The sequence below is a fragment of the Mastigoproctus giganteus genome, chromosome 9 (assembly GCF_048544385.1).
Source record: "Mastigoproctus giganteus isolate SK-2022 chromosome 9, ASM4854438v1, whole genome shotgun sequence".
Classification (NCBI taxonomy): domain Eukaryota; kingdom Metazoa; phylum Arthropoda; class Arachnida; order Uropygi; family Thelyphonidae; genus Mastigoproctus; species Mastigoproctus giganteus.
The window spans coordinates 131,084,117-131,096,307 of NC_143583.1; the positions used below are offsets into that span (position 1 = coordinate 131,084,117).

Genomic DNA, 12,191 nt, shown 5'->3' on the forward strand with positions numbered 1-12,191 from the left:
ACTCCAAATTCTCACAAGTCCTACTATATAGCATCCTACCACCTCTCCAAATTTAAATTTTCTGAGCTTATTTTGTAACAAGTCAGAAGCAAATGACTCCCTCTGCATATTGTAGCTTCATTTATATCTCTTTGCAACTGCAATTTCCTCTTATAATATGCATATTTGCATGAACGAAAATTTGCATTAATGTGTTTTTTCATTAGAGGTCTGATACAGGTTTCTATGTTTTTATATTTATCAATAACGTTGATGAAGGTATATCAGGCTTAATGTCGAAGTTTGCAGATGATACGAAGGTTGGCAGGATTGTTAATGACAGTAATGGCAATGTCCTACTGCATCAGGATCTAGAAAATTTGAGCAGATGGGCTGAGAAGATGGTAGAAAATGAAAAAGATTTGGGGGTAATTTTGCAGTCAGATATGAAATTTTCTGAGCAATGCAGACAGGCTGCCAGAGCAGGTCATGGGGTATTGTCAGTCAATGATATACAGGAATTTTGCTAGTAGGGAAAATGAGGTGATTATCCCTTTGTATAAGGCAATGGTCAGGACAAACCTTGAGTACTGCATACAGGTCTGGAGGCCTCATTTTAGAAAGGATGTAGAGTTGCTTGAGCATGTACAGAGAAGGGCAACAAGATTGGTGAGGGGAACAAAGGGATCCTCTTACCAAGAAAGACTTAAATTCTGCAAATTGCAGTGGCTGGAGACTAGGCATCCGCAAGGTAATCTGATTGAGGTGTATAAGGCCTTGAATGGGTTGAGCATGCTGAATTCCGATGGGATTCTTTCGCTTGCTCAGATTACGAATCTGAGTGGGCATAAATTCAAATTGAGGAAAGACAGTTGTAGAATAGATATGCAGAAATTTGCCTTTAGTCAGTGGGTGGGTGGTAAATTACTAGAACAAACTTCCATCTCTCATTGTGGAAGTTGATAGCATGAATAAATTCAAGGAGGAACCGGACAAACTTTTAAAGGAAATAGATGTGTGAAATTGTTTTTTTTTTTTTTTTTGGCTGATGTTACATAAATTCATACACTTGCTTTCTTGCATCGCATGCCTCCATTATTATTACTACTACTACTGCTGCTGCTACTAATACTACTACTTTTGGCAACAGTGCATGTTTAACCAATTCAACATGAATTTAAAAAAAATTACAATTTTAAGGCATCAAAGATACATTTTACCTGACTAATTCTATAACATGCTCTCTAGGCGATTTGGACACATCTTCTCCACTAATCTTTAAAATCTGATCTCCAGGAAGAAGTTTCCCTTCACTTGGCCCTCCTTTAAAAAGTATATGAAATTAATACCATCCTAAAAAGCTAATTCTACAAGATATGATCAAAATTTTGGAGGCTGATTTTGTAGCTTGAAATCGTGGCATCATTGTGAGTTGTGACTTGTAACACACTTGATGACTCAGCTAGATACAGTACACATGAATCATTTATTTATGTGCAGTCAGTTTGAATTGGCATGCATTAAACAGAAGGTGTTTTGTCATCCTTTAAAGAGAACAATTTTAGTGAGCAGCAAATTTGCATAAAATTTTGTATCAAATTTAAAAAAAAAAAAAAAAAAAAAGCTTCTGGAGAAGATGCAATGCACTGTGAAATTACAGGCAGCTAAATTTCTGCGATTTCTTTTGTTCCAAAGCCTTTTCAAGTGACGTGCAAAATTTAATGAGGGCTGCCGCTCTATCAAAAATGATCCTTTCTCTTGCCACCCTTCAACTTCAAAACCAATACAATTGTTTGTGTTTTGGATCTGATCAAGAGTGACTACCATTTAACTATCTGCGAGGTTGGTATTTCTTATGGGACATAGCAATTGATTTTAACAGAATATTTAAGAATGCAGTGCATTTTAGCCAAGTTCATGTGTCACATTATCATGAATGATTACAGAGAGTGGCAAGTTCTCAGACATCAGGCTCTTTGTAAATGTGCTGCTCCTAATTCATACTTTGTTTCTTCTATCACTACTGGTGATGAATCATGGGTGTATGGCTATGACTCAGAAACAAAGGCATGACAATCTCAAGGTGAACATCATGCTTATTTTAATTTTTGACTCACAGGACACTGTTCATTATGAATTAGTCAAACATGATCAAACAGTGAACCAAGAATACTAAAAAAAACACTTCTATGGTGAGAACATGATGCCATTCAGTAAAAAAAAAAAATTGAAAAGTAGGCTTTAGGGAATCAGCATTTGCATCACGACAACACCTTACACTTCTGTGCTTTGTATTCGAGAATTCCTTGCAAAGCCCTCCATCACCATAGTCCCCTATTCAGTATACTCACCAGATTTAGCCTCCCATGATTTTTGTTTTGTTTCCCAAGCTTAAAATTCCCCTTGAAAGGTCACAGATTTGCAACAACTGAAGAAATTATTCAGCACATGACACAGGAACTATTAGCAATTCCAAAAGAAGCCTATCAGAAATGTTTCAAGAAGTTGTAAAAGCAATGAAATTGGTGTATACATGTCAAAGAGACTACTTTGAAGACAACTTATTCAAGTAGCTGGTAAGCCTCATAATTTCCCAAATATTAGTTCAATTCCCGAACTTCTTGATCACACCTTGTATAGTCAAACAAATGTATGAAACTATTTCAACAGAAAAATACTTGATTTTCTCATTCTAAGTTGTACTGTCATGAAAATGAACTAAAGGCACCACCAAATGGAATCTATTTTAGAAGCAAAGGGGTCATGGGATGAATAGGGCACTTTGATTTTTATATTAATTTTAATTTTAAACAAAAGTAATCATATAAATGTTTAACAAAATAATGTATAGAATTGATTTCAAATCTCATTTTAAGCATGGTCTATAATATAAATATAATATCTGTATTTAGTCTCCTCTTCCCTAGTTCAGTAATCCCTCCACTTCTTAAACAGACCATATGGTAGTGACCCTGAGTTCATTCTTGTGGCAGTAGGACTATAGCTAGTTTACTGAATTGTTAAGTGTACAGTTGCAGGCTACAGTAAATTCTTCATCATAAATAATTTATTAAAATGAAGGATGATTAGAATAATTTATTAAAATGTATTTAATATTTTTTAATAATTTATTACAATTATTTATTAAATATAAATAATTTTTAAAATGTGTAAAGTGATGTTTCCTTTGCTCTACTGATATTATAATTATTTTAATCTAATTTGACAAAGTTATATTGGCAGATATAGAGTTCTCCTTAGATAACATTAGCAAGTAACAATTACTGAATGCTTAACACTGCTTTTATAATAGCTCCTTCAAAAGGTATTAAATGTAGCAGAGTGGGGCAAGGGACTAAACAGTACTACTGGATGCATGATGTGTGTGTAGACCACACACACATGCATATATTCCTATATACAAGGTACAAGCCAAAAGTTTCCAGACTGGCTATGTGAAGCGTGCATGCCATTAGTTACTACTGAACTAATTCACCATGTTAATGTGGCAAGTTATGTGCTAATAGGGCATTATGCTTTTTTACAATTGATGTTTAAGCGTGTGTTCTGTTGAGTGTGTCTCGCAATTTTTGTAGCCAAGTAAGATGACAGACATTAAGGAACAGCAAATTTGCATCAAATTTTATCATAACCTTTGGAAAACAACTTGGGAGACTTACAAAAAGCTTAAACAAGAATTTGTTGCTATGGGTCAAACACAGACTTTTCAATGGTATTCATGTTTCCAAGGTAGCCAGACTTCAGCTGAGGATTCTGAACACTCAGGATACCAAACTTTTTTTTTTTTTTTTTTTTCTGATGCAGCAAAAGCCTCAGGCTTCCTTGCACCATATGGCTAAATATAATAAAAAGACACACTGATGCAAACGTTGAAAAAGTGCATCAAGTCAATCAACTGTAAGGGCAGATAGTGTATGATTAAAGGTGATATTTTGCAACAATTCTATGCCTATTGTATGATACATGCCAACACAATTTAACTGAATATTTAAATATGAGGCAGACTGCTGTAAAATTTGTGCCCCATTTTCTGAGCGATGAACAAAAACAGAATCGACTTTCTGCATGCAGAGACCAGCATGCAGAAACCTGGCCAAAAAGGACAGAAATTTCCTTCTTTTTTTTTTTTTTAAGGCCATTACAGGGGATGAAAGATGGATTTATATTTATGACCAGAAACAAAGCAATAACCTTTCCAGTGGAAAAGTCTATCATCTCCATATGCAAGACAGCCAATGCAAGTCAGATCAAATATCAAGAACATGCTGACTGTTTTCATCAATAATGAGGGAATTGTTCATCAGGAGTTCCTTCCAGCAGGGTAAACTGTAAATCACCAGTTCTATATTGGGGCCCCTATGGCATTTGAGAGAGTATTTCTGGAGAAACACCCAGACAAACTGCACATTCAGGATTGGCTTCTGTATCAGAACAATGCTTCTGTGTCACACAACACCAATGTCCACATGGCTTTGCTGATCCAGACATTTCTTGCCACGGACAAAATAGTGATGGTCCCATGCTTTTCTTATTCTCCAGATCAGGGCCCTGTGACTTGTTCCTGTTTCACAAAATCAAAATCTAATTAAAAGGATGAACATTAAAAGAAATCACAAAAATTCAAGCTGAACTGCAGGAAGTTTGACAGCATCATGAGACAAGAGTTCTAGAGATGCTTCAAACAGTGGGAGAAGCACTGAGATCAATGTACAAACTTTGGCGGAGACTAATTTGAAGGGGCCAACACATAACTAACGTAAGTTTTAATTAACTTTATTATCCCAGTGTGGAAACTTCTGGCTCACACCTTGTGTGTGTGTGTGTGTGTGTGTGTGTGTGTGTGTGTGTGTGTGTGTGTGTGTGTGTGTGTGTGTGTGTGTGTGTGTGTGTGTGTGTGTGTGTGTGTGTGTGTGTGTGTGTGTGTGTGTGTGTGTGTGTGTGTGTGTGTGTGTACAGTGTCACAAATGAAAGTAAAATAAAATAAAAATAAATATAGATGAAGAAGTTATTAATCACAAAATGCCGAGCCTAGTTGAAGAGAAAAAAGAGAAAGAATGTAAGAACCTAAAAAAAAAAAAAAAATTAATCATTAAGTAGAATTAAATCTGAATTAATGCCGAATTAACAGGCTAATCATATGTACAAAACCTGAAAGAAAAAGAGGGGAGGGTAATAGAGATAAAAATTATAAAATCCAAAAATAAAAATTAAAGAATTAAAAATTTTAAAATTATAATAATTATAAAAATATTAAAAATTAAAAATTGGTACATAGATCAGGTATTTCATCAGGGGGTTACACCTGATCATGTACCAAACACTGTGTTTATATGCAAACTCATGCTGATGCAGAAGCTATTAAAATGAAAAAGATAAAAAAAATAAAATAAATAAATAATAATAATTTTTTAAATTTTTTAATCTCCAGAAATTTAATCTTCCATGTAATCATCCTTGGCAAGCCCCAAGGCAGAATGCACTGGTCCCAAAGGAACTAGTAGTTGTTGGTGACTCTATTGTCAGGGAAACAGGGAACATGCTTTGTAAAAAGGATAGGTGGAACAGGACCAAGGTATGTCTGCCAGGGGCAAAGGTTGATGACGTTGTAGAGCAGATATCATCTTTTAAGGGCACAAAAGGTGATATAGTTGTACACGTTGGCACTAATGATATCAAGAGTAGGAGACCGGCAGAATTGCTTAACAAGTACAGGTCACTGTTGAAAAAAAAAAGTGAATAGGGTTGAATTTGAAAGTGTCTGCAATTCTGCCCAGACACGATAGGAGGGAGTATATGATGAGAGCCTTGTCGATCAATTTGGCCCTGGAAAGATTGTGCAAGGCTCAAGGGGTAGAATTTTTTTCAGCCTGGACTGTACTTGTTAACAGGAGAGATTGCTTCTACAGGGATGGGATACACTTAAATAGAAAGGGTGCAAGGATATTTGCTGATGCTATCGAGGCAGTGTTAGGTGGGACGGAAAACTGCTAGCTTGGAGGGAGACAAAGACGAATAGATTAACAGTAGCCAATGGCAGAGGTGAAAGAGATTCTTGCACTGCTTCTAATGGAATGAGCAGAAGCCTGAAAAACAAGATGCAGGATATTTCAGAGACTGCTGGGAGACATTGCTGTACAAGTAAACACATGGGTTGTGTTAGGGTAGCTAAGAATAGAAATAGGTGCATGTATACTTGCGTATATACCAATGCTAGGAGTTTAGTAAATAAATTTGACGAATTTGAGGTATTGCTCAAAACATCAAAGGCAAATATTGTTGGGATATCAGAGATGTGGTGTCACACAGATATAAGGAATGCAGAACTGGAATTTGGGGAGTACAACGTCTACAGAAAGGATAGAGTGGATAGGTAGGGAGGAGGGGTTGTGCTATTAGTTAAGAAATACATAAAATCCAAGGAAGTGAAGCCAGTGGACATCGCTGGACCGTGCAGTGTCGAGTCAGTTTGGTGTGACATAAGCACTGGGAGATCAAAATTGAGAGTAGGAGTGTGCTATAGGCCTAATGACTCTGATGAGTATAATAAGAAACTGTATAGGGAAATATAGTGGGCCAGTAAATCAAAGAGTCTTATAATGGGAGATTTTAAATTTCCCAGATATTGACTGGAATTTGGGGGCTGGTCACTCACATACTAGCAAGGCTTTTGTGGATTTATTGGATGATTGTTTTCTACATCAGCATGTTCGGGAGACAACTAGAGGGAGGAATACAGCAGTGATTCTTCATGCATTAAGAATCTGCAGATAAATGAACCACTGGGTGATAGTGATCACAGTGTGCTGAAGTGGGATTTACTCAAAGAGGTAACTACCATTAGGGGTAAAGGGAAGGGTTATTGCTTTCGTAAGGGCAACTACGATGGACTGAGACAGTATTTAAATTCTATACAGTGGGACCAACTGATGATGTTACCAACAGCAAATGCAAAATGGGAAGCATTCAACGAACTTATCTTGGAAGCTACTAGCCTTTACATACCAACTAAGAAATATTGTTCAAGGTTTAGGCCTAAATGGATGTCAGATGAACTGATGAGGCATATGGCAGAGAAGAAACATGCATGGGATACATACAAATTAACACATGAAACAAAAGCATATGATAGATACAAGTTGATCTGTAACCAAGTTACAAAGGAGGTTAGGCAGGCGAAGGCAGATTACGAGAAATCTTTGGCAAGGGATGCAAAGAAAAACAGCAAAGAGTTCTTTACTTATGTAATCTCTAGAAGGAAGGGGATGAATCAGATTGGTCCACTTGATATCGATGGGTCCACTGTTGATGATCCTGCTGAGGTAGCTAACAAACTAAATGAATATTTTGCATCGACATTCACCCATGAGGAGTTATTTAGCGAGGGGAAAGCCAGAGGTGTATTCAACTCTAGCAGTAAGCTAGATAATCTTGTAATAACTGAGAGTAAAGTGGAGGAGAAATTGTTGAAGATAAACACAAGAAAGGCACCCGGGGTGGATGGGATTTATCCAGTTATATTAAAGGAGGCAGCAGAGGAAGTAAGCAAACCCTTAGCCATAATTATGAGAGCTTCCTTGGACTCAGGGGAGGTACCCACAGACTGGAGATGTGCAAATGTGACCCCAATTCACAAAGGAGGATCAAAGGCTGACAGAAGTAATTATAGACCTGTGAGTTTAACTTCTGTTCCAGGAAAATTAATGGAGGCACTGGTTAAAGAAGCACTGCAGAATCATCTAGACAAGACTTCAGTTATAGCTCGGACAGAGCATAGTTTTGTTAAAGGGAAGTCTTGCGTCACCAATTTGATTGGATACTATGATGCAGTCACAAAGGAACTGGATGCAGGGAATAACTTGGATATTATATACTTGGATCTTAGAAAGGCTTTCGATACTGTTGTACATGGAAGACTGCTGCACAAATTGAAGCAGTGTGACATTGGAGGCAAATTGCTGCTGTGGATAAAGGGGTGGCTGAGGGGGAGAAGACAGAGAGTGGTAATCAATGGACACTGCTCGTCGTGGACTAATGTTATTAGTGGAGTCCCTCAGGGCTCAGTGTTGGGTCCATTATTGTTTCCTGTATTCATAAATGATATTGATGATGGTATATCATGCTTAATGTCCAAGTTTGCAGACGATACAAAGGTAGGCAGGGTTGTCAAGGACACTACTGACACTATGCTGCTGCCACAGGATCTGGAAAGGTTGAGCAGATGGGCTGAGAGGTGGCAAATGAAGTTTAACATTGACAAATGTAAAGTACTACACATGGGAAACAGCAACCCCAGAGCAACATATCAAGTCTGTGGTACTACACTGCCAGGGACCTGGGGGTGGTTGTGCAGGCAGATATGAAGTTCTCTGAGCAGTGCAGACGGGCTGCAAGAGTAGTTCATGGTATATTGTCAATGATATATAGGAATTTTTCTAGCAGGGACAAGGAGGTGATTATTCCCTTGTATAAGGCAATGGTCAGGCCACACCTAGAGTACTGTACACAGGTCTGGAGGCCTCATTTCAAGAAGGATGTAGAGCTGCTGAAATGAGTACAGAGAAGGGCAACAAGATTAGTGAATGGAACAAAGGGGTGCTCTTACGACGAAAGCCTTAAGTTTTGCAAATTACAGTGTCTGGAGACTAGGCACCAGCGAGGTGATCTGATAGAGGTGTATAAAGCCTTGAATGGTTTGAGCATGCTCAATGCTGATGGGATTCTTCCTCTTGCTCAGAATAATCACCTGAGAGGGCATAAATTCAAATTGAGGAAAGACAGATGTAGGATAGATGTGCGGAAATTTGCCTTTAGCCAGCGGGTGGTTGGTTGGTGGAACAGATTTCCATCCCTTGTCGTGGAAGTTGATAGCCTAAATAAGTTTAAGGCTCAGCTGGACAGGTATTTTGAACGAACAGAGGGGTGAAGTGGTAGTGGGTTGTTTTTTTTTTTTTTTTTTGGCTGATGCTGCATAAGCTTGCTTTCTTGCATCAAATGCCTCTTCTAATGCTAATGTACCAAACACTGTGTTTCTACGCAAACTCATGCTGATGGAGAAGCTATTAAAATGAAATAGATAAAAAAAATAATAATAAATAATAATTTTTAAAATTTTTATTTTTATTATTTTTTTTTATCTATTTCATTTTAATAGCTTCTCCATCAGCATGAGTTTGCATATAAAAACAGTGTTTGGTACATGATCATGTGTATCCTCCTGATGAAATACCTGATCTATGTACCTACCCTCTTTTTCTTTCAGCTTTTGTACATATGATTAGCCTGTTAATTCGGGATTAATTCAGATTTATTTCTACTTAATGATTATTATTATTTTTTTTATAGGCTCTTTTTCTTTCAGCTTTCGTACATATGATTAGCCTGTTAATTCGGGATTAATTCAGATTTATTTCTACTTAATGATTAATTTTTTTTTTTTTTTATAGGTTCTTAACATTCTTTCTTTTTATTTTATATTTATTTATTTATTTCTATTTATTTTTATTTTATTTTACTTTCATTTGTGACACTTATTTATATACATGTATCCTGTTTCGCTGCTTGGCGCATTCAGGTACACGTACTGTTTTTCCTATATATATATATTTTTTTCCACTTCTTCATTATTTCCTTCCACTTCTTCGTTTTCATATTTCATATATATATATGTGTGTGTATATATGACCACCTACCTAATATGATATTGGTCCTCCATATGCAGCTACCTACGTTATGACCACCTACATTATGACTACCTAGCTAATACGATGTTGATCCTCCATGTGCAGCCAAAACAGCTCGTAACCCTGCGAGGCATGCATGCTATAAGATTTCTAAATGTGTCTTGTGGTATCTGGTACCAACACCTAACCAGCACATACTTTAACTCCTGTAAAGTCTGTGGTTTAAACAGCACAGATCAGAGTTGCTGTTCCAACACAAACCACAGATGCTGAATGGGATTCATGTCTGGGAAATTTGGAAGCAAAGGTAATACCTGGAACTCTTCCATGTTCCACAAACCAGTCTTGATTAATCCGGGCGGTGTGGCATGGCACATTATCCTGCTGAAAGATGGCACTGCCAGAGGGGAAGACCATTGCTATGAATGGGTGTACCTGGTCAGCAATGATGTTTAGGTATGTGGTAAATGGGCTGCCCGGCATATGGATGACTGGACCCAGGGTATCCCAGCAGAACATCGCCCAAAGCATACCACTGCCACCACCAGCTTGTTTTCATCCCACGATGCATCCAGGTGCCACCACTTCCCCAGATAAACAATGCACAATTACCAGGCTATCCACATGGTGCCACAGCAAACGTGATTCATCGGACCAGACGACCTTATTTCAATCACTCAAGGTCCAGATTCGATCCTCGCATGCCCATTGTAGGCACTGTTTCCAGTGGTTAGCATGGGCACTCAGAGTGGCCTGCAGCTACGCAACTCCATTTTTAGCAGGGTTTGATGTACTGTGTGTTGTGACACGTTACTTCCATCACAAGCATTCCAATTACCAGTGGGCTGCGCCACAGTTGTCCTTCTGTTGCCATGTACCATCCGGGAGAGCCTTTCACCTCGAGCATCAATGAGCCATGGTCATCCAACACCTCACCAGTGGTTCATGGGTTTCAATACAACCTCTGCTTTCAATACAACAGCAACAACACTTTTTCTACATGGCATTAATATGAAAACTTAGACACTGTAATAGCACAGGACACCGGACTTGTGGCATATACAGTGCATTTATACTGCTGCTAGGGTGATGCAAATCATATGTGGAACATGACATCATCTAAGAGAGTTTGCTAGACATGTATGATACAACAGGGTAATGCTATTACAAAGTATACATGATACATTGCCAAATTTCACAAAAATTTGATGAATTTTGCACAAGTGATGCAACTTTTTTGAGCACCACTTTATTTTATGAGCCTAATTCTCCCTTTGTTCAATATAAGTGCTTAGTGCTCTTTTTGCTCATATAAGAGATTATTTCTCTTATTGCTCATCACATATTACTTCTCTAATAGCTACACACATATATATCCCTATGTTAGCTGACAAGTTCAATCGTTAAATCAATGGCATTAAACTGATCTGCAATGCTGCTTAACATATCAATAGATTCCATTATTCTTCTTGAATCTGTTATATTTTTTTTTACATATATAAAGAGATTAAGTGTCTGGTGGCTTCATAATATTCTAATGAATGTCTTTTCCAAGGCCCAAAACGAAAGGCAATTTTCATAAAAAGTAAAGATCGTGCTTATAATATTTTTTGATTCACAGGCTTTTGTTCATTATGAATTTGTCCTGCATGGTCAAACAGTGAACCATTAATACCACAAAAAGTTTTATAGTGATTATGCAATGCTCTTTAAAGAAAAGAGTGAGAAAGTGCACTTCACAGAATTTAAATTTGTATCATGATAAAATCCCAGCACACTCTCTGGATTCCCTTCACGAATTCCTTGCCAAGAACTTCCTCACAGTGGTACTTATCTAGGGTTGAATGTTAAAGTGCCTGCAATTCTGCCCAGACACAATAGGAGGGAGTATACGATGAGAGCCTTCTCGATCAATTCGGCCCTGGAGAGATTGTGCAAAGCTCGAGGAGTAAACTTTTTTTTTTTTTTTTCCCCCCCAGCCTGGTCTGTGCTTGTTGACAGAAGAGACTGCTTCTACAGGGATGGGGTACGCTTAAATAGAAATGGCTCAAGAATATTTGCTGATGCAATCAAGGCAGTATTAGGTGGGTTGGAAAACTGCTAGCTTGGGGGGATACACAGACTAAAAGGCTAACAGTGGCCGCAGGCAGAGGCAAAAGTGATTTTTGCACTGCTTCTATTAGAATGAGCAACAGCCTGGAAAGCAAGGTAATGGAGATTTCCAGGACTGCTGGGAGTCATAGTAGAACAAATAAATACATGGGCTGTGTTAGGGTAATTAAGAGGTTTTTTTTTTTTTTTTTTTGGTAGTTATTGGCGCATCGGCTTCTGTGGCCATAGTGCACCTCCCAAGGTTTTTTGCAGTACTTTGATCCAAGCCCGAGGCGGGATTCGAACCCGCGATCTTTGGGTTGCCAGGCAGGCGCTTAACCCACCCGGCTAGCCTGGTCAGCGTAACTAAGAGTAGGAACAGGTGCATGTATACTTGCATGTACAACGACGCTAGGAGTA

General features: G+C 38.0%; 1 protein-coding gene across 6 annotated transcripts in view; it reads right to left on the minus strand.

The window, feature by feature from the left end:
• Positions 1–12,191, minus strand: part of LOC150080735 (uncharacterized) — an 856,799-nt gene that overhangs the window by 215,625 nt on the left and 628,983 nt on the right. For all 6 annotated transcript variants that reach the window (XR_016547438.1, XR_016547439.1, XM_090382087.1 and 3 more), the window contains one exon: positions 1,200–1,302. Coding sequence is in view for 4 of the 6 variants with exons in the window: in XM_090382087.1 (XP_090238213.1) it covers positions 1,200–1,302 (103 nt within the window). In the remaining 2 variants the exon portion in view is untranslated. The remainder of the gene's footprint in view (positions 1–1,199; positions 1,303–12,191) is intronic.